Below are 22,046 nucleotides of genomic sequence, written 5' to 3' on the forward strand. Positions count from 1 at the left end.
GGGTCAGTAATGACCCGGTGCTTGCACGGGGGACTACCTTTACCTTTTTAGTGACTCTGTCAGATAATAAAAAATGTGTAACTCTCAGGAACGCTTTGTGTGCTGTTGCTGCTGGGGGAAAAATAGCTGATTGCCTTTTTTCACAGCAGTGGTCACTTAATCCTAAGCAGAGATGCCACTTTGGTTGTGACTGGACTTTCCTTAGTGTATCCTGAACATATACCTAATGGTTGGGTCCTGTGGATCCATTCTGTTAGCTGAGTTGCTTTCCTTAGGTGGGAGGAGCCTTCCCTGGTTCAAGATGAAGAAATTTTGTGGGACCCATCCCAGAATATGCTCCTCTTTCACCTGTTTAATCCTTCAGCAGTAGTCCCGTCAAATTGGTAATCGCTTGTGATTTTCTGATGAGTAAATGGGTTTTTAACACAAGAAATCGGATGGCGCTAACTTCTTAATGATGATGATAACTTTTTAATGTGTGGCCTTAAGAACCGCTGCTTTTTAAATTAAGGGGCCGAGGGATGCCGAGAACGACGACAACGATAAAGGCGATAAGAAAAACAAGGGTACATTTGATGGCGACAAATTAGGTGACCTGAAGGAAGAGGTGGACGTAATGGACAAGGCCAACGGCTTGCCTGTACAAAATGGGATTGACGCCGACACAAAGGATTTTAGGTAAGTTGCGTCGCACGAGAGTTTCTGTCACCATGCGCCTGCAGCTGTGCCCCCGAGCTGCTAGTCCCAGGCTTCAAGGGGCAGTTCAGCAGAAGTCATCGTGATCCGCGAATAATCTCCGTTTATCTTCACATTCAGTTATTGCTACGTTTGTATTCCACCCTTCCTCCAAAGAGCTCAGGACCAATGCGTCAGTCTCCAAAAGATAGCCCTTGTGGTCTCCACCACCCTGTCCTTTGGTTGACGTGCCAGGTGGGCCGTGGCGCTCTCCTGCTGTCATGCTCAGTTTCTGCACATGCGGTCATGGTCTCCACCTCCTTCCGAAGCTTTGGCAGAAGTTAGAAACATGTCCGTATCAAGCTGGGCTTCATAGGCAGTTACAGGTGCTTCTGCCAAGCAACAGCAGGGGCAAAATCCTGGCCGTCTCGCCACGATAGACGGAGACGGTCGCGTTTGCCACACAGGGCCGGGGGGGGGGGGGGAGATAATAGATCAGAGGCGGCAAAACGATTATGTTTTAAAATGGCTTCCAAGAGGTCAAGGGCGCTCTTCTTCTTTGTGGGTTTTGCGTATCTCATTGTTTTTCTTTCTGTTCAGCCGGACTCCTGGGAATTGCCAGAATTCTGCCAGCGATGTGGATCTTTTAGGGCCAAACCAGAACGGATCCGAGGGCTTAGCCCAGCTAGCTAGTACTAACGGTGCCAAGCCAGTCGAGGATTTCTCTAACATGGAGTCTCAGAGTGTTCCACTGGATCCCATGGAACACGTTGGCATGGAGCCCCTTCAGTTTGACTACTCCGGCACTCAGGTACCCGTGGATTCAGCTGCAGCAACTGTGGGATTGTTTGACTACAATTCTCAACAACAGGTGGGTCTCGCGTGTATTGATTTTTCTCCACTGCCCTTCACAGAACCCAATCCCTGTCCACCTCCACAATAGCAATAGAAAAGAGCAAGAGTCCAGTCGCACCTTAAAGACTAACAAAATTTCTGGCAGGGTATGAGCTTTCAAGAGCCACAGCTCATACCCTACCAGAAATTTTCAGGTGGCTCACAAAAGCTCATGCCCTGCCAGAAATGTTGTCAGTCTTTAAGGTGCTACTGGAGTCTTTCTCTTTTTGACTGCAATTGACCGACTAACACGGCTGCCCATTGCGATCCACCTCCACAATGTGCTTTTGCTTTTGATAGGCCTGTGGCGATGCGGTTTTCTTATCTGCGTGTAAACCCTTGATCCTGGGTTCATATAATGTAGGCCTCTGTGACAGCAGATTAGAGAAGGGCAATCGGAGTCCAGTCTGGAAGAAGGATGCGGTCTGGGCGTTAATGCCATCTCATCCATCGCATGTCCCTTTGTGTTTGACTGGCCAAAGTAGAAGGCAAATCTACATAGTGAAAGCCGGCTGGGTTTATTTCTTCAGAAAAAATTGCCTGGCTCTTTTGTCCTGTGGTAATTCAACAAGGGGAAAGCCACCCTTTCCTCTACTATACCCCCTTTGGAGCTGGAGCACCCAATGCTCCTTCCCTTCTTGCGTCCCTGCATCTTTAAGCACAGCAAGGCGAGTGGCGCATGCCCAGTAGGGCCTCCTGAGCTATCCATCTGACAAGAGGTTATGAAGCCCTATTGGGTATGTGACACCTGCCGTGCTGTGGTGAAAGACACCTGGGCCTCAAGGAGGGAAGGAGCATTGGGTGCTCTGGCCCCTTGAATGGGGGATTGAGGTGCTGAGGTCCTCGTCTTATCTTGTCTCGTAGAGCCAGACTTTTCTGTCTGTCACAGTTCATTTATGTCCTGCTTTTCCTCTGAGGGGCTCAGGGCTCTCCTCTCTCCTACTTTATTTTCACAACAGCCCTGTATAGTAGGTTGGTCTGTGTAATTAGCCTAGCATCGCCCATTGAATTTCACAGTGAGCAGGGATTTGAACTCTAGTCTCCTTGGGCCTAGAGCGACGTAGTGCTTAAGGCGCCATCTGGGAGGTCCAGGTTTGAATCCCCACTGTGCCATTGAAACTCACTGGGTGACCTTGGGCCAGTTACATACTCTCAGCCTAGCCTGCCTCGCTGGGTTGTTATGGCATACTTACTTTAATGATACTGTTCATATGGCCAGTTCGGCCCTGAACAATGTTGCACTGGGACCAAAATAAAAAAAAGGGGGGGGGGAGGAACTATCTAAATAACCCATAAGGAAATTAGTATTTTTAAATCTTAATTGACTGGGAAAGAAATTTGGCGACTGCCAGTGTAATAGTAAAATCCACCCCTGCCAAAAGAACCCTCTGATTATCCAGTTTAGAGACAGATTCCTGAATAAAAGGCTTTATCCATCTGTCTCTAGCCTCGAGCAAGTCACAGCTAAACAAGGAATGCTGAAGAGTGTCTGTTTAGCCAGAACCACATTGGCATACTCATTCACAGTACAGTACCCTATTTAAACGACCTGTTAACTCCCCTGATGGGATGGCATTCAGTCTAGCCAGCATAAATAATCGTCTGTATCGCGGGATTATCAGACAATCAAAGTACGTTGGGAGGGATTGCGGCAAGTTTAGACCTAGGTATAGAGGTGAGCACACCCTATGTGCTTTTATTGTAGTACTTCCGGAATCCAGTTCTTGCAAGCAGCTCAAGATGGAAGAAAGAGCTGCTGATGACCCCTGCTCTTTTAGGTCAGAAAGAGAGATTTTAAAGACGATACGACATTCAACCAGTTTACTCCACGGGGTTTGATAAGAATCAGCTTGAAGGAGATTCTGGGTTGTTATGATGGTACCATGGAGCAGAGGAGAAGGATGTAAGCTGCTTTGGGTCCCCATGGGGAGGAATTCAAGATAAAAATAAAGTAAATAAACCCTCTTAACCACTGAACCACACTGGCACACCGTTTCTATTACTATTGCTGAACTAAGAGTGGCAGTCATCAAACAGAGAAGCTTCAAAGGGAGATTACAGTTTTAGATTGCTGAACTTGAACTCATTAACAAATTTAGAACAATGGATCCTCTCCCCTCAGGGCTGAATGGGGCATAGGATCCTTATCTCATTGCAGATGCTAATTTTATATCCCTAAGCATTTCTCACTCTGACCTGGATAGACCCAGGCTAGCCTGATCTTGTCAGATATCAGAAGCTAAGCAGGGTCGACCCTGGCAAGTATTTGGATGGGAGCTCTCCAAGAAACACCATGGTTGTAACATGGAGACAGGCAATGGCAAACCACCTCTGAACGTCTCTTGCCTTGAAAACCTCACTGGGGTCTCCGTAACTCTGCTGCGACTCGACAGCGAAAAAAGAGCATTACTTCCCTGCTCTATGAAGCTGATTGCATTCTGCATTATACCTTTTGCATCCTGACGCCTTTCTTTGCAACACCCCTCCCACTTTCTGACCGGGATGTAAGTAGTCTGGGATCTCTGTTCCTGCTTGTATCTGACTCTCGGAAGCTCATACCTCGAAAACCTTGCTGCTCTCTAAGGTGCTGCTGGACTCACATCTAGCATTTCTGGTACTGTTGCACATCCCCCCCCACACACACACAACGCATACCCATTTATTGTGTAACACTTTTGTGTCAGCCGTCCACATTGGAGGTAGGGTGAGGTAGGGATCCTTTAAAAAAAAGAGTGTTCTGTTTTAGCTTTTGGGTGACCGTGGGCTGAGTCGTCACTTGAGGGGTTGGGGGGGGGTGCAATGAGATCTCAGTGATAAAGGAAGAGAGGGAAGAGTCACCAGCGTGAGAGGAGTTAGAAGGAAGGTGTTCATGCGGGTGGGAAAGAAGCAAAAGCCGATGGTGGTAACCCATTGTTGGCGGAAGGTGCCGCTTTCATAACATGGACAGCTTTGGGTGCAAAATGGGGTCAGATAATGGTATTTCTTCACACAATGCATAGTTAAATTGTGGAACTCCCTGCCCCAGGATGTGGTGATGGCTGCCAACTTGGAAGGCTTTAAGAGGGGAGGTGGACATGTTCATGGAGGAGAGGGCTATCCATGGCTACTAGTCAAAATGGCTGCTAGTCATGCTGCAGACCTATTCTCACTCTAAAGTGGAGGGCATCTTGGAGAAGAGGGGCAATTCCAGGCAGGAAACAGGAAGTGGGAAAAGTTTTACTAGTTCCTGCCTACCTTAGAACCCGAACGGAATCACCCATCTGTCTCCAAGATGCCCTCCTTACCTCAGAGTAGACGGAACCTTCACGGTAAGTAACCAACGTCCCATTCTCTCCAGGATCAGAGGAGCATGCGTATTATATCAACTGCCGTGGAACATGGGCAGGACAATGCTGCTGCAGTCGTCCAGTTTGTGGGCTTCCTACTGGTTGGCCACTGTGTGAACAGACTGCTGGACTTGATGGGCCTTGGTCTGATCCAACGTGCCTTTCTTACGTTCTGATGATAGAACCCCTATTGATTTATTATCCCGCTTTTTCTTCCCTGTGGGAACCCAAAGCGACTGACAATATGAAAAGGAAAATGCAGTTGATGTGAGCAAGAAAAAATGGGTTGGGGGCTCCTGAGTATGCAGGAAGGGCTTCCTTTCTCTCTCCCAGCAGATCTGCTCAGCTCTAGGCTGCAACCTGTGGGGTTAGAGCAGGGGTTGGATGTGAGGGCTATCTGGCTGTGACATCTGTCACCCCATTGATCGCCAGGGTTGATGATGAGCAGGGGTGGGGAACATCAGGCCCGGGGGCCATATAAGGCCTGCGAAGTCATTTGGTCTGGCCCTTCGTGGGTCCTGGCAGATCTCTAGCTCAGAAGGATCTAAGACTGGCAATCCGCCTCCTCCTGCGGACAGGAATAGCCTCTATTCAAGGCAGATGTGAGTTTGTTTTGCCAAGAAAAGGAACCTTTCCCCCCCCTTGCAGAAGAGTCATTAGCTATAGAGCTGCTAGGACCGCCCAAGAAACTGTTAACCCTTTCCCACCCGGGCTGTGGAGAAACGTATTTTCTTTGAACTACAAGAGGGCTGGGGCGGAAGTGACGAATGGCCCGCAAATAATGGTATAAATATCCGAATGGCCCTTGGCGGAAAAAAGGTTCCCCACCCCTGGGTTAGAGCCTCTTGCTATCCCCAGGCCTTAAGTTCCTGTAAGAGGGAGACGGAACTAAGTCAGCCAGATGTTACCCTGCTGCCACCAGCCACCAAGCAGTCTTTCCCCTATGTTCCTCCCTCGCCAGAATCGCTCTTTTTAAAAAAGAAACTTTTTTCTCTCCCTAGAATCTTTTACAAAGAGGCTTCCGTAGCATGACGACAGTCAGCACTGCCTTTTTTTTGGGGGGGGGGGATTAATTTTTTATTTTTATAACGAAGTAACACATACATGCAAACATAAAACATTCACTCCCCATTCGTAATCATTACTCCGTTATCTACAACGAGATCCGCGCCACCTTCCGTACTAAAGTGGAGATAAGCCATTCTATAATACCTAACTCTTAAACAATAGATCTTGAAAGTAATTAAGTCTTTAACATAACTGAAATACGCACATTTATACTCAAACCTTCATGTAATCTTGATACCTTATGCCACTGTATCAAGTCAAGTTTATTGTATAAGGCCATAGGTCGTCACAATCTAAAACAATATAACCACATGATAACAGGTTAAAATGTACAAAACCAGAATCATCAAAAGAGTGGAGGAATAGAGAAATTAAAAAATTAAAATACGCCCATTCAGCTCTATCCAGCTTTACCACCTTTTGTGATTTTACGCCACTGTATTATATTGTATTATATTAATTAATATATGGTCAGTGCTGCTTTTGTACAGAGACGATCGACTAGTAGAAGAAGAGTTGGTTTTTATATGCCGACTTTCTCTACCACTTAAGGAATAATCAAATGGGCTTACAATCGCCTTCCCAGACACCCTGTGAGGTAGGTGGGGCTGAGAGCTCTTAAAGAGAGCTGTAACTTGCCCAAGCTGGTTTTGTATGCAGGAGCGGGGGAACAAAACCAGTTCACCAGATTAGCCTCCACCGCTCCTGCGGAGGAGTGGAGAATCAAACCCGGTTCTCCAGATCAGAGTCCACCACTCCAAACCACCGCTTTAACCACTACACCACGCTGGCATCAGGGCAGTGCAGTGGGTTGCTAATTTGGTTGGCTTTAAAAGGGGATTAGAGGAGAAATCCTTCAGTAGCCACAAAGGTGGGAATGGAACCTCCCTGTTTAGGGGAAGTGTACTTTTGACCATGAGTGCTGGAGGGAGAAGGGAGCTCTGGCATTTGTGTCCTGCTTCTGCCCCTTCCAGCGGGGTGGAGAATCTGGTTGGCCACCGTGTAAAAGCAAGGTGCTGGATTACATGGACCGTTTGTTCGATCCAGCCCGGTTTCTCTAATGTGATCTGCCAAGGTAGCCCAATAGGGTAAAATTAGCACAATTTCCCCCCTTTTTATCAGAAATGTCAAAAGTTTACAAGCCATAAGTGAATGAACACTCAAATAATTCCATAGTGATCATAAATATCTATATCCAACCCTGAGAAACATAAAAAAGAAAAAAAAGAGAGAAAACTTTCTGTGCAATTATTATACCTCAAAAATAGTAAACATTCTAAACAACTTTCAGATGCATCTCAGAATTGCTATTTGAATTATTTCTTTTTGGATTGATTCTATTCCAGTAATTTATAAATGGGTCTTCAAACCCATGGAAGTATTTCCTCGCTTTCCATCTTCCTGACAGCTGTTTTATCGAAATCATCAGCGCGCCTCGAAGTGATCTCGATCTCTCGCGTGAGCTCTTTCTTTCCCTTTTGCAGTTGTTCCAAAGACCGAACGCGCTCGCCGTCCAGCAGCTGACCGCCGCGCAGCAGCAGCAGTACGCGTTGGCAGCCGCGCATCAGCCTCACATAGGTAAGCCCTTTGGTCCTGTGTCCAGTGCTCAAAGCCCAGTGGATCTCCCTTTGCCTTCTTCATCCCTTAGGGAAGTTACTCGTAGCGCCCCCCCCATGTCTGGCAGTGATGATGCACTTGCCCTCACTGAGAACGTGGTTCTGTAATGAGAGCTTTTCTTACGTATGACTCTTCTGAGCCAGATATAATTTGAGCAGCTTGCGATTTTTGAAAGCAAGTCTTAGTTTAAAGGTCAAAACAGACAAGGTGGGAAACACTTGTGATAGAATTCCCTCCCCCCCGTGTTTTTTTTTAAAACTTTCATAGAAGTCACAGAAGGGTCCATTTTGGATCAGGGGGGATAAGAGGGGGTTTGATTCTTCCCAGTGTGGCTTTGCCTGCCCAAACTGACCCCTCTCTGTGCTGCAACTTTGCCCTCTGCAGAAACCAAACAACGAAAAAGCACACATGCAAATGAGCACCACCCCTGTGGCTTCTGCTAGGGTTTTGATTAAAAGAAAGGCCTAGGGTTAGATCCTTTAGGTACATTCCTGTAGCGGTAGCACCTTCCTCCAGTGCGTGAGCCTTTTGCATTAGAGGAAGGCACTGTGCGCTGGAGGAAGGCGCCGTACTTAGCGGAACAGATCCCAGGATCCGATTGATCACTTTTCCCTTGAAGCCCTTCTTGTATAGGAGCGCCTGGTGGTTGATCGGCGGTACTGATTTTTCTCTTTTCCCGCTACTCCCACCTAAGGTGGCTGAAAATGATTCTGTGTTTCCAGAGCTCCGTTTCCCCAGTAGCATCAAAGTACTAAAAGAAAAAGTGGTGGGGATATATCTACTAAATTTGGTTAGGGGCGTTTGGTAAAAATAGAAGGGCACAAAAACACCAAGCATGCAGATTTGAATGTAAAATGGACTGAGTTATTAGGTAAATCTGTATTTATTGCTTTCAACCCATTTGTTGAGTGTAAAGATAGTTTGCTGCTTACCTTCATTCTTAACATTCTCTTTTGAAATGGTAAGCAAGAGGACTTTTGTGGAGTTCTGAGCGACGTTATTTTAGAGGGAGGGCTGGAGCCCCGTGGCAGAGCTTCTGCTCAGCATGTGGAAAGTCCCAAATTCAACCCTCGGCCTCAGTTAAAAGGACCAGGTGGTAAACGATACAAGAGATCTCTGCCGGAGGCTGTGGAGAGCAGTTGCCAGTCAGAGTAGGCAGCGCCGACCTTGATGGACCAAGGGTTTGGTTCTAGGTTAAGGCAGCTTCTTGTGTGCGTGGGAGCTGTTGAACCTTCATCTCTCAAGGTCACTGTGTTGTAAGGATGTCAAGGCATGTGTTTTGCCGCTTGAACGTGTGTACACCTCATAGAATCATACAGTTGGAAAGGACCATCAGGGTCATCTAGTCCAACCCCCTGCACAATGCAGGAAATGCCAAATTACCTCCCCCCCACACCCCCAGTGACCCATACTTCATGCCCAGAAGATGGCCAAGGTGCCCTCCCTCTCATGATCTGTCTAAGGTCATAGAATCAGCATTGCAGACAGATGGCCATCTAGCCCCTGCTTAAAAACCTCCAGGGAAGGAGAGCTTACCACTTCCCAAGGAAGCCTGTCCCACTGGGGAACTGCTCTGTTAGGAAAAACTCGAGCTTTGCCTTCAGATTTCCCTGTAGCATTTCACAGCAGAAGAGGCAAGCTTCCTCGCAGACGGCAGCTTTTCTTTTTGGAGTGGGACTTGTACAACTCCAGCAACGCACGTTGTGATCTTCTCTCTCCCCCCCCCCCCGGCCATTTGTTTCTCAGCCACAGTGTCTGCTGTTACAGCAGATCTAGCCTTAGGGGTGTTTTCTGAATTGCTCTAAGGCAGAGGTTCCTAAACTGTGCTCCAAGGAGCACTTGGTGCTCTGCTAAGAGATTGGAAAGAAAAATACTACTGTCGTTCAGTTTAGTATATAGGCGCTAGGTGAAAAATTAGTGCTCCGTGACAAATTTCTCTCCTGCCAAGTGCTCCATTACTCAAAAAGTTTGGGAACCTCTGCTCTAAGGAAAGGCTAAGAACTACAAAGGAAATTTTTTTTATGATACCCCTCCCTTTGCTTGCTGTGGCTGATTTTCAGTTGACCGTTCGAGAGTTAGGGCGCTTTAGCACATGCTGGAATAATGCACTTTCAGTACACTTTAACGATTGTTTGCAACTGGATTTTGCCATTTCCCACAGTAAAATCCTGCTGCAGAGTACACTGAAAGTGGATTATCATAGAATCGTAGAGTTGGAAGGGACCATACAGGCCATCTAGTCCAACCCCCTGCTTAATGCAGGATCAGCCTAGAGCATCCCCGACAAGTGATTGTCCAGCCTCTAACAGTGAAGGGGAGCTCACCACCTCCCTAGGTAGCTGAATTCCACTGTTGAAGAACTAATTTCCCTCCTTAATAACCTAAAATTCCCTTAAAAGTTTCCCTAATAATGGCCCACTGTTTCCCCCCAAAAAAACATTTCCCCTAATAATCATCCACTGTTGATTCCACTGTTGAACAACTAAATCCCCCCCTCCAATAACCACCTGGTACCTTTCTGCCCTCAGTTTAAACCCATTATTGAAAGTGCATTATTCGGCATGTGTGAAAGCACCCTTATTTTTAGCCCTTTGTGATATTTTTATGGTGCCCTAGGATTAACATGAAAATACTATAGCAGAAGTAAGAGGACATTAATTTGTTTCTGTGTGAACAAGTCTGGGCAACCCTTGGGCTTTCATGCACTCCTGCTTGCCTCCTCCTTTTCAGCCTGGCCAAATAACTTTGATAGTTCTCAGTCTCTGACAAACCATCATTTGCGGTTAGCGTCCCAATCGGCAAACTGAAACGTTTGTGCTTTTCCTGCACACCCAGGATCGGAAGCAGGAATTCAATGATGGTTTGCCGCTCGAGCACCGGTGATAGCTTGCTGGTTTGGGTAGAACAGCATACCATGTCTTTCTGCAAAACGAATAAACTCCTAGTTGGCCTGTGGTGTGTAAATGGTTGGGGCAGGCGGCCCCCTAGGATCCTCCAGACTCATGCCCGCATCAGCAAGTGACGGTTTACAGTAGCCTCTGAACAAAGCCTCTGTGGTCCAAGAGCTGATGATGCGAGGATGTGCAATTTTTAAGGTTTTCTTAGTGTAGCCCTCGCTCAGGTCCCTCCCCTTTGAGCCCAGACGTGTCACAGAGAGGCGGCTCAGCCGTCGAGCAGCAGGAGCGTTTCGATAGGGGCTGCGGTTCTAGTCAAGTTTGTTTTTACTGACAGGTATGTTTTCAGCAGGTTTAGCTCCTGCCGCCTTCGTGCCCAACCCGTACATCATCAGTGCTGCTCCACCCGGAACGGATCCCTACGCGGCGGGCCTCGCGGCGGCTGCAACATTAGGTGAGATGCTGGGCCACGGGTGCTGGGTTTGAAATAGCCTTTGGGCAACTGTGATGAGACGGAGCATTGAAAAGAACAGCTACCGTGTTTTGTCGAGGGCTGTTAACGCTTGGCAGTCAAATCCAGGCAGAGGCTTGCCTACTGCTGCTTGTACACTTTGTCCTCTGCTCCCACCCCCCCGCGTTGCCATCTGATGCTGTCTTAAACTTCCTGGTCTGCCGTTCATCCTGAGTTGACTTCATACCGGAACTGGAAGCCACAGGTTTGGAAACGGTTTTCTGGTTTGCAAAGTTAGCTGTGATTAGCAGTCAACCACAGTTCGTTTTGTTGGGTTGGGATGGCAAACTCTTGTTCCAGGAAATAACCGGGGGGGGGGCGGAGAGTCAGAGGGAGCCCATGGGGTTGAGATGATGCGTGAGCTCGTGGTGTGTTCTCAGTGGCCGGCTTGCGGTTTGGATGCTGCATCAGAGCTGAGCTGCTGAACAAAATGACCCTGTGGACTGGACCGCAAAATCAGACACACACAACACACACACACGCGGTGGGTCTCTCGTATGTTGTTTAAGCTCACAACTTCAATAACTAAAATTTAGCTGCTTGATACAGTAGACAAAGTGCAGGACTTTGGCAGCTCGGCTCCCCACCCCCCGGCTCTTTACTGTTCCATTTTTCCAGGAAGCAGTATTATTTTTCAGAATGAAATCTTAGAAAAATTGCCAGCGCATTGAGGAATGCACAGGGCTTTTTTTTCTTTTTTTTTTACTAATGGGAGGCAACGTATACGTTTCCCTAATGAATATTTTTTTTGCAGAATCGGCCCAAGAGACTCAGATTCGGATTTATTATTAATGCAGCATGAGCCAGTAAAACACATGTGCCATTTATACAAAAGGTGAAAAAATTACAGCAGTTCAACCAAAAACATTCCTAATTAAAATTTCCAAATAATTTATAATAGATGAAAATCGAACAAATTATGGTTTAATCTAACACCCAAGAGATGTCAGCACAGTATATAGCCCAGGTATTTGACTAATAGGGGTGTACGTTATGATTTAGTCCTCAAAGAGCCTGCACTGTGTCACCTCTGGCTGTTCTAACTGCGGCTAAGACAGTGGTCGGCAAACTCATTAGTCAGCAGAGCCAAATATCAACAGTGCAATCATTGAGATTTCTTTTGAGAGCCAAATTTCTTAAACTTAAACTATGTTGGTAGGTACAGTTTATTAACTTAATAAACTTTAATTATTTAAGTCTTAATTAAACTATAAGTACACTGAATAAAACTTGATATCATACTTAATAGTGATCTTATTTATTGATAAAAATTAAATTGTAAGTAAGGTATCCATAAAATTAAATCATGACAATGACTGACAAACGCTGTACATTTTCCCCATCTGCATTCTCAAAACTCTGCAGGGGGGCTTATTGTTGAGTTTTGGGAATCTGGATGGGGAAAATGTGCACCTGAGCGGCAAAACCTCCCATTCATAAATGGCCAATAACCCCCCATGCAGAGTTTTGAGAATCTGGATGGGGAAAATGTGCATGAATCAAACATGGCTTCCCCCCCCCCCCCAGGCTCCGACCTCCTCCTTGCCGCCGCCTGGGCTCCTTCCTTCCTTCCCTCCCCGGCTGGCCTGCCGTCCATCCTTCTGCCCCTCCTCAGCGCCTCGGCCTCCTCCGCCAGCCAAAACCAGCACAAAAAATCCCGCCCGCTGATTGGCTGCCACCGCCCGCCTTGGCGCTGCCGGCCCTCGAGCGCCGTGTGCAAAACCAGGCCGCGCTGTGAGGGGAGGGAAAGGGGGGGAGGGGGCGCTTTACCTCACACACCGCCCCTCTTGTGGGGTGGGGGAATAAACCCGACATGGGGTGGTGAGGAGAGGTTTCGTGGTCAACTTTTTTGGGGGGGCGCGCGCCTCTTCCTCCTCCTCAGAAACGTTTGGGTTTCCAGAGCCGCAATCAAGGGGTCAAAGAGCCGCATGCGGCTCGCGAGCCGCTGTTTGCCGACCACTGGGCTAAGACAATGGGGCGCTAGGGCAACAGAATTCTAGGTTCCCTCATGTCTCTGGTGTGGACTCTCCCTCCAGGTTTTGTCCGTGGTCCTGTCCTCCCATTAACTTCAGAGTTAACTGCAGTTAAGATGAACCCTCCCCCCCCCCGTGACCTCCAATTCCTATTAACTAATACCTGTGCTGACATAAAATCACAGAGTTGGAAGGGACCACCAGGGTCATCTAGTCCAACCCCCTGCACACTGCAGGAAATTCACAACTACCTCCCCCCCACACCCCCAGTGACCCCTACTCCATGCCCAGATGATGGCCAAGATGCCCTCCCTCTCATGAACTGCCTAAGTTCATAGAATCAGCATTGCTGACAGATGGCCATCTGGCCTCTGCTTCAAAACCTCCAGGGAAATAGAGCTTAACACCTCCCAAGGAAGCGTGTTCTACTGAGGAACCACTTTGACTGTTAGAAAATCCTTCCTGATGTCTAGACGGAAACTTCTTTGATTTAATACCAGTATCAACCAGGTTTATCTGTGCTTTTAATATAATTTAAAAATGTTTTAATAGAGATATTAGCGCTTTGTAAGAACCCCGTGGCACAGAGTGGTAAGCTGCAATATTGCAGTCCAAGCTGTGCTCACCTGAGTTCGATCCCGATGGGAGTCGGTTTCAGGTAGCCGGCTCAAGGTTGACTCAGCCTTCCATCCTTCCGAGGTCGGTAAAATGAGTACCTAGCTTGCTGGGGGGTAAAGGGAAGATGACTGGGGAAGGCACTGGCTAACCACCCCGTAAACAAAGTCTGCCTCGTAAACGTCGGCATGTGGCGTCACCCCATGGGTCAGGAATGACCCGGTGCTTGCACAGGGGACCTGTACCTTTTTATTAGCACCTTAAAATAAATATATTTCTATTCATAATTGAGTCTTTTCCCACCCAACCTTTGGGTACCCAACTCTAACCGCTACACTACCCTGGCTCATCCATCCTGTGATGCCGTAGTCAAAGCTGGGTTGGCTGAAATTGCACGGGAGAGCCCCAAAATCTGATGAGGTCCATCCGTGGGCCACTGATAGCAAGGTGTTTTATTGGGGCGGCGGCGGCGACATGACCTTCGCTCATCCCACCCACGTCTGGCAGTGATGATGCACTTGCCCTCACTGAGAACCTCGTTCTGTAATGAGAACCTTTGTGAGTACTCAGCCTGCTCTGAGCCGGACACAAGAGGGAGTCCTTGCTGTCTTAGACTGTTCAAGAAAGGCGTTTTTAATATCCTGAAGTCCTCCTTGCATAGGTGTCTCTAGGAGTTGATCAGGAGTGTCCCTTGTCCTTCTTCCCTCCTGCTGGTGGTTCTTGGGTACAAGTGCCGCTGGGGATGTGGGGAAGTGGCAACAGTGCTGTTCCTGTAGCAGGAGATCAGCTGCTCCCTGGTCATAGCTGTTATGCCTGGCAAGGTATTGTGGGCAAAATGGCAGGGTCTGCAGTGCCTCAAGTGAGCCGTCCCCTGATAGCAGTGCCGGGCTATCATGTGACTCGGGCCTCCAATTTGACAATTATTCTGCAAGGGTAACTAGAAGCAGGATCTTCTTGGTGATGCCCCCATCTCTGGAATGTCCTCCCCTGTGTTACTCTGCTGGCTCCTATTCGGTTTACCTAGGCTCTTAATTGACATTCTTTATCCCCACAGCCTACTGCTTTTCAGATTTGCTTTATGCTGCTTTTATGTGGCTTTTATTAATTTTTTAATTACTAAAATTCATATGGTTTTACTGCTGGGAACATTAAAGTTTTTCATGGCTTTGATTGTTTTTTGCTGATATCAAATTGGATTTTGCGGTTATGCTTTTTATTGTCAGCTGGCTCAACCTGGTTTTGGAAGGGTGAGCCCATGGAAGCACGAATTAAACGTTGCTCGAGCAGCCTTTTTTTTTTTTGAGCGAGACGCTGGTGCTGCTGTGTTCAAGGCAGCATTAGGGTATAATAGTAAGATTATTTGGTTTGGCTGTTGCAAGGCCAAGGTTAAAACCCCATCTCAGCTTTGAGACACACCCGAGTTATTTTATATTTGCGTATTTATTAAAATGCACCACCCCCTAATAACCCAGCCTAGCCCGATCTTGTCAGAGCTCGGAAGTTAAGCAGGGCCAGTATTTGAAGGGAGACCACCAAGAAAGACCGGAGCTGCTACGCAGAGGAAGGCACTGGCCAGCCACCTCTGCTCCTCTTTTGCCTTGAAGACCCCCATGTGGTAGAACTTCATGGGCTTGTCATGAGTTGGTTGCCACCCGACAGCAAACTTTACTTCCTTTTTATTTATTAATAAAAATTTATTAATTAAAACGCTTATTTGAAAGTTTATACTCCACCTTTTCTCTAGGAATTATGGGGCTGTTTTTTTATGATTACAAACATTTAATCTTACAATATAAGGAAAAGGGAGAAACCTAGATAAAACATTACTTTAAAAAATCAAATACTGGTGATACAAATTATTAAAAACAAAACTAGAACACCGCTAATATCATTAAAATACCCATAGCACTTAATCAAATAATACTCTATTTGTCTGTTTAACTAAAATCTGCATTATTTCATCACTCCCTCTACAATTTACACATTAGAATGCTTTCTCCATCCTTAAAATTGTTGAATTCCAGCGAGCATCAAGTTCTTCAGTATTGTTATAGTTATTATAGTACGTCTGCTTAATTAAAGCATAGGTTTCTTTAACCTTGTTGAGCCAATTATTTAAATCAGGGAATTTATTGCTTTTCCAGTTTCTCACAACATTTGTTCTAGTAGCTGTTAACATATGGAGAAACATAACTTGAATATCCTTTGGTTTGTCTGGAAAATAATTTAATAAAATTGTTTCTGGGCTTACTGGAATAACAATTTCAAGACCGTTGGATATGATTTCAATCACTTTCCTCCAATATGTTTGGGCTGTTTTATTTTTATACAAATAGTTGTATGTATTTATGGAATCTTTAAGTTAAGAAATCGGATGAAGAAGAGTTGGTTTTTATATGCTGACTTTCTCTACCACTTAAGGAAGGATCAAACTGGCTTACAATCCCTTTCCCTCCCCCTCCCCACAACAGACACCCTGTGAGGTAGGTGGGGCTGAGAGAGCTGTAAGAGAGTTGTGACTAGCTCAAGGTCACCAAGCTGGCTTCATGTGTAAAACTGGGGAAACCAACCCGGTTCACCAGATTAGCCTCCCCCACTCATGTGGAGGGGTGGGGAATCAAACCTGGTTCTCCATATCAGAGTCCACTGCTCTTAACCACTACACCACACTGGATTTGTTCAGATTTTGTTGTAAGCTGCTCTGAGCCTGGTTTTGCTGGTGAGAGCGGGATATAATAATTAATTAAATAAATAGGCTTGAGGCAGGTTAGTCCAGGCACGTCTGTGTGTGGTGAGATCAAGAACGCCCTCTGAGCTTCTGCTGACAAAGGAAAGCAAGCCCAGACTGGACCTTTCAATGACAAACCCCTCCAACCCCTGTTGTTGCAGCTAGCACGGTACCTAATTATCCATGTCCTCTTTAGAAACTGTTGAGCTTGTTACCTGATTCAAAACGCATTTGTCACTTCAGCTAAGGAAACATTAACTTCGCACACTTGGCTCTGTTAGCCTGCGCAAGCCCAGGTCAGATCTTGCAGCTACTCAGCCAGAAGGAGCAGTCACTCTTTGTTTATCCAGTTGCCAGTCATGGTGGGTTGATTAAAATCAAGGTTCTTTTAAAAATGTGGGGTTGAAGTGCTGGGCGAAGGGGCCTGATTGAAAATCGCACTTTCCACTTGTACTTCCTGAAACAACAAGCTTAATTGCCTGATTACGCAAAGAATGTGATTCACACCTATAAGTAGAGCAGGGGTGGGGAACCTTTTTCCTGCCAAGGGCCATTTGCGCATTTATAACATTATTCGGGGGCCATAACCAGGTGTAGATCTCCGGGGGGGGGGGGGGGAAGACTACGGTTTCCAGGTCTCCAGCCAACCCCAGGGGAGACCATGCAGAGAAGGCCTGGAGGGCGTCCCCCGCTCCCTCGTCCTCCCCCCTCCCAGGGGGGAGGGCAGCCCGCGGTAGGCCTGAGCAAATGAGGCGCCAGGAGGCAGCCGATCCACAGGGAAGGAAGGGAGGAAGGAAAGAAAACAGAAAGAGGAAAAGGGAGGGAGGGGAAAAGAGAGAGAAAGGGAGAAAGAAATGGAGGGAGGGGGAGAAAGAAAAAGGACGGAGGGAGACAAAGAGACAGAAAAAGAGGGAGAGAGGGAGAGAAAGGAGAGTGACAGAAAAAGAAAAAAGCCTTCCCCCCCACACACACCTGTGCATGCCAGCCCCACGCGACCAGGCCCCAACCTCCACGCCTTCCCCCCCACATCCCCGGCCCCAGAGCTCCCGAGGGCCGCAGAAAATGTCTATGCGGCCCTTGGGCCTGAGGTTCCCCATCCCTGAAGTAGAGCTTTTATACTACCCATGGAACAATGGACTTTATTTACTAAATACTAAACACATAGCCCTCACCTGGGTGGTCCAGGCTAGCCTGATCTCATTAGATCTCGGAAGCTGAGTGTGGTCAGCCCTGGTTAGTTCTTGGATGGGAGACCACCAAGGAAGGCCAGGGTTGCTATGCAGAGCCAGCCACCTCCTGCCTTGAAGACCCCACAGTTATAAAGCCACAACACATATTTAAATTGCGGAACTCCCTGTCCCAGGATGCGGTGATGGCTGTCAACTTGGAAGACTTTAAGAGGGCAGTGGACATGTTCATGGAGGGGAGGGCTATTCATGGCTACTAGTAAAAATGGCTATTAGTCATGATGCATACCTATTCTCTCCAGGATCAGAGGAACAGGCCTAATATATTAGGTGCTGTGGAACACAGGCAGGATAATACTGCTGCAGTTGTCTTGTTTGTGGGCTTCTGGAAGGCATCTGGTTAGCCACTGTGAGAACAGACTGCTGGACTTGGTCTGATCCAGCATGGCTTTTCTTATGTTCTTATATTCTTATAAAGTCATGTTTTATACAGAGCATGATCTATTGTGTAATTTTGGTTTTCATCACGGTTCTTTCTGAACACAGAAAGGAACCATTTTGCGTATGTTTGTTAACGGGTTGTGTAGTCAATAGAAGGTAATGGATTCCATTTTATACCTGAATTTATTTTTAAAAACGTATATCCTCCTTTGTTAGCAAAATGGATGTGTTCTCTGTATGTATTCATCATATTTTATAAATGCTATAGGCATACTTTGGAAGGGTGGAAGGGCAGTATATATGTGGTAGTATGCATGTTGAATTGTTATGTTCTTCCTTTTGAACAAATTAATAAAATATATGGAAAAAACTGTATCCTACTATTCTCCCTGATGACAACCCAAAGCTGTTTTCCACACTGTTGTTCCCCACTCCACGTTGTCCTCACCACGACAGCTTTGTGGGGTGGCTTAGCATGGGAGATCATGACGGATCCAGGGTCAGCCGGCAAAATTCCATGCGAGTGCAGGTTCAAACCCAGCCATTCCAGGTCCTAGTCGAACGCACTAATCACGACGCTTTAAGAGAATTGTAGACTATGGTTTAACAAATTTTACATTTCATTCGCCTCTTAAAAAGAAAAGAGAAACTTTAATACAACATTTTAAATATATATATTTAAATATATCTATATCTATATCTATATCTATATCTATATAAAGTTTTGTTTTTTGAAAACAAATAGCTACGCATTATAAATGGAAGGGTCCTGTCACTTTATCTCCATATCTGCAACTGCATTACTTTATAAATAAGTAAAAAGTGCAGAACTTCCCAGAACTCAGGAATGGAATTAGGAATTAAGCCCGGTGAACATCCTTGCTTAGAAGAAACCACTTACAAGAGAAATAATATAAAGTTATAGAAGGAATGTGCTTCTGGCTGATAGATTAAAGGAGACCACTCTTTAAAATGCCCACTTGCTGGTAGGGTAATCTAGTTCATTTAAAATACTTTGTATTCATTTAAAATTGTTCGTTTTTCATCAAATCGTAATTCAATGTTGCGTGCAAACTTTTGCAGGAATTGCAGTTATATTTGTGCTTGTGTTGGTGACGTCTGATGTCATTTAAAGTCTTTTTGGTGTACTTTTTGTCTAAATCCACAAGCTTTGGGGAATGGAAGAAGCACATTCTTTATCTCCCCCCTGCCCCAGGTTTCCTCTGTATAGGGAAAGAAAAGCAGCCCTTGACCTGGATGGCCCAGGCTAGCCCACTCTCGTCAGATCTCGGAAGCTAAGCAGGGTCGGTCCTGGTTACTGCTTGGATCGGACACCACCAAGAAAGTCTAGGGTTACTATGCAGAGGCAGGCGAGGGCAAACTGCCTCTTGCTTGAAAACCCCATGCCCGGGTCATCCTGGGTTGGCTGCGACTTGATGGCGAAAAGAAAACATCAGGGCCCGGCACTGCCCAGCTCTTTGTTCTGTCGACAGAGGCATGAATTTCGGGCGCGATCGGGGTGCGCATGTCGGATGGAGGTCGTTGTGCAGCTGGCGCCCTTTTTAATTGCAGTTGTCTTGCTGGCATTTCCAGGGCCTGCTGTCGTCCCTCATCAGTACTACGGAGTCGCTCCCTGGGGGGTCTACCCCGCCAGTCTTTTCCAGCAGCAGGCAGCTGCGGCGGCTGCCGCCACAAACTCATCCAATCAGCAGACCACTCAGCAGACCCAGCAAGGACAGCAGCAGGTGAGTGGCGAGTGTTTGGGACGAATGTCGACAGTCTGGCATTTCGGGGCTCGGCAATAGAGCCGTTGGCTTTGCCCATGGAAGGCCCCGGGTTTGGACCACAGGCTCTCCAGTGAAAAGCGTCTCAGGAGTGGGGAAAGGCTGAGACATGGAGAGCCGCCGCTGGTCAGATAAGACAAAGCTGAGCTGGACGCACTTTGGCCTAGCTTAATATATGGCAGCTTTGCACCTTTCGGTATACAGCTGTTGCAGGGCAAGGAGCCTTTCTGTTATACCATAAGAAGCTTGTGTGTAAAGAGGGGTTTATAAGCCTTATTGGAAAAGATCAATCAGCGTTCTCTTGGAAAAAAGTTATTGCAAATAGATTGCAGCAGCTTGGATTTAATCTTAATGAGGCGTTCAGGATGAATGAAATTAAATCTAGGGTGATATCTCTTGATTTTAGTAGTACGCAGGAGAGGACGTGGTGAGTTTACGGTTGCTTACGGCTGCTTACGGTTTAATCCTTTCTTAAGTCCATTACACAATATGTCTTTCATTTAACGGTATATCAATATAGAAGAGCGTTTTATGTTTGGCTAGGCTGAATGCTTTCCCGTCTAAGGTACCGAAGGACGCTTTGCAGGCATTCCCTATTCAGCTAGAAGCGGCGTATGAGGGGATGGCCGTACAGAGACCCTGGAACATATTTTGCTGTACCGCTGTCGTTGGGATGATCTGAGGCGAAAATAATCAGGGCAACTCATGCTTTATAAATGTTATCTCTCCCCGCAAAGTTTAATTCAATGGTGGTTACTTGGTAGCGATAAAAGAATCACATTACTAGTGGCTAAAGTTTTGCAGGCGGTAATCAAATATAAAAAAAGGGTTAATTTTGAGGATTATATTAGGGTGATGCTGCTTGTGGCCTTTTGGCTGTTTAAGCAATATCGTTTAAGGAAGTAAGGTATACAGGTGTCCAGGGATGGCGATTCCATCCCTGCACTCGCCTGCTCCAGAAGGAGCTCTGGGACGGGCGGAGGGTACTCCGGCTGTGGACAGCCCCGCCTGGGCACTGTCAAATAGGCAGCCCGACCATGGACTGTGGGGATAGGAAGGGCCAAGCTGTGCTCTTGCAGCAGGAGGGCGGGCGAAGGGCTGGTGGGAGAGGGTTCAGGCTGTGGGCCAACTCACCCTCCTTTCCTGTTCTGAGGCACAGCCTGGGCTTGCCAGCAAAAAGGGGGTGCTGGAGGGGGCACCTGCCCCGGATTCCGACCCACCCCCCAGAAGACAGGTTCTGACAGCAGCAATCTTTCAAAGACGCAGGGTCTCTCTTACTGACCATACGGCAACGGCTAGGTCACGGGCTTTCTCGTGGTAGGTCCAGTACTTTGGAATTATCTATCAGAGTAAGGGATCCCTTATTGATTACTTTCAGGGAAAGCCTTCAATACAGTTTGGCTTCAGGGGGCATTTGGCAGAAGTTGCGGTCCTTTTTTTCCCATTTGTGTTCCATTTGAATTGGTTGCTTTTATTCTTGCGTCTCTGTGTGTTCTGTCTCGTTAATGAACTTCCAGTTTTTGCATCCTTGGACCTTGCTGCGCTATTAAAGGAGGGATATAAGTGTTTTAAATAATTACGATTGAATTGGAATGGTAAATGATTCTGTTATGTAGCGGAACAATTTAGTCCCTTTCTTAGGTTGCCTCCGTTGTCCTCCCAGGTCCAGCAGTGATGACACTCTTGCCCTCACTGAGAACGTTGTTCAGTAATGAGACTTTCTATGTACTCAAATGTGCTGAGCTGGACCTTTTTTTTTTAAAAAAAAATGACTGCCAAGATGCTAGCAGTAGGCAGTTTCATCCTGTGCCTCAAGCGAATGTATACTCTACAGTTGGATAGGAAGAAAGTAGATTCCTTTGAAATGTGGTGTCGGAGGAGAGTGTTACGGATACTGTGGACTGCCAAAACAAAACAAAACAAAACAAAAAAAACAGATCAGCGGGTTATAGATCAAATCAGGCCTGAACTGACCCTAGAAGCTAAAACGACTAAACTGAGGTTGTCGTACTTTGGTCACATGAGAAGACAAGAGTCACTGGAAAAAGCAATCATACTAGGAAAAGTTGAAGGCAGCAGGAAAAGAGGAAGACCCAGCAAGAGATGGATTGACTCAATAAAGGAAGCCACAGCCCTCAGTTTGCAAGACCTGAGCAAGGCTGTTAAAGGTGGGATGTTTTGGAGGACATTGATTCCTAGGGTCGCCATGAGTCGGAAGCGACTTGACGGCACTTAACACACACACACACACACACACATACACAGTTTAATATGTTCAAGGTAGTAGCGTGGTTTTTTTTTGGCAATGTATGACTGTATATTTTGAAGGGACC

At 46.7% G+C, this 22,046-nt stretch overlaps 1 protein-coding gene and 3 non-coding genes across 4 annotated transcripts in view; all 4 read left to right on the forward strand.

Annotated features, from left to right (window-relative positions):
- PUM1 (pumilio RNA binding family member 1) overlaps positions 1 to 22,046 on the forward strand; it is a 96,980-nt gene that overhangs the window by 44,723 nt on the left and 30,211 nt on the right. Inside the window, exons 6-10 of the mRNA XM_056846025.1 lie at positions 512 to 678; positions 1,276 to 1,546; positions 7,448 to 7,541; positions 10,827 to 10,928; positions 19,523 to 19,674. Of these exons, the coding sequence (XP_056702003.1) occupies positions 512 to 678; positions 1,276 to 1,546; positions 7,448 to 7,541; positions 10,827 to 10,928; positions 19,523 to 19,674 (786 nt within the window). The remainder of the gene's footprint in view (positions 1 to 511; positions 679 to 1,275; positions 1,547 to 7,447; positions 7,542 to 10,826; positions 10,929 to 19,522; positions 19,675 to 22,046) is intronic.
- Positions 7,640 to 7,724, forward strand: LOC130475892 (small nucleolar RNA SNORD103/SNORD85). The gene has a single exon (XR_008933263.1). It is a non-coding gene; the product is annotated as a small nucleolar RNA SNORD103/SNORD85 (small nucleolar RNA).
- Positions 14,073 to 14,159, forward strand: LOC130475893 (small nucleolar RNA SNORD103/SNORD85). Its single transcript, XR_008933264.1, has one exon. It is a non-coding gene; the product is annotated as a small nucleolar RNA SNORD103/SNORD85 (small nucleolar RNA).
- Positions 21,378 to 21,461, forward strand: LOC130475894 (small nucleolar RNA SNORD103/SNORD85). Its single transcript, XR_008933265.1, has one exon. It is a non-coding gene; the product is annotated as a small nucleolar RNA SNORD103/SNORD85 (small nucleolar RNA).

The sequence above is a fragment of the Euleptes europaea genome, chromosome 3 (assembly GCF_029931775.1).
Source record: "Euleptes europaea isolate rEulEur1 chromosome 3, rEulEur1.hap1, whole genome shotgun sequence".
Lineage (NCBI taxonomy): Eukaryota > Metazoa > Chordata > Lepidosauria > Squamata > Sphaerodactylidae > Euleptes > Euleptes europaea.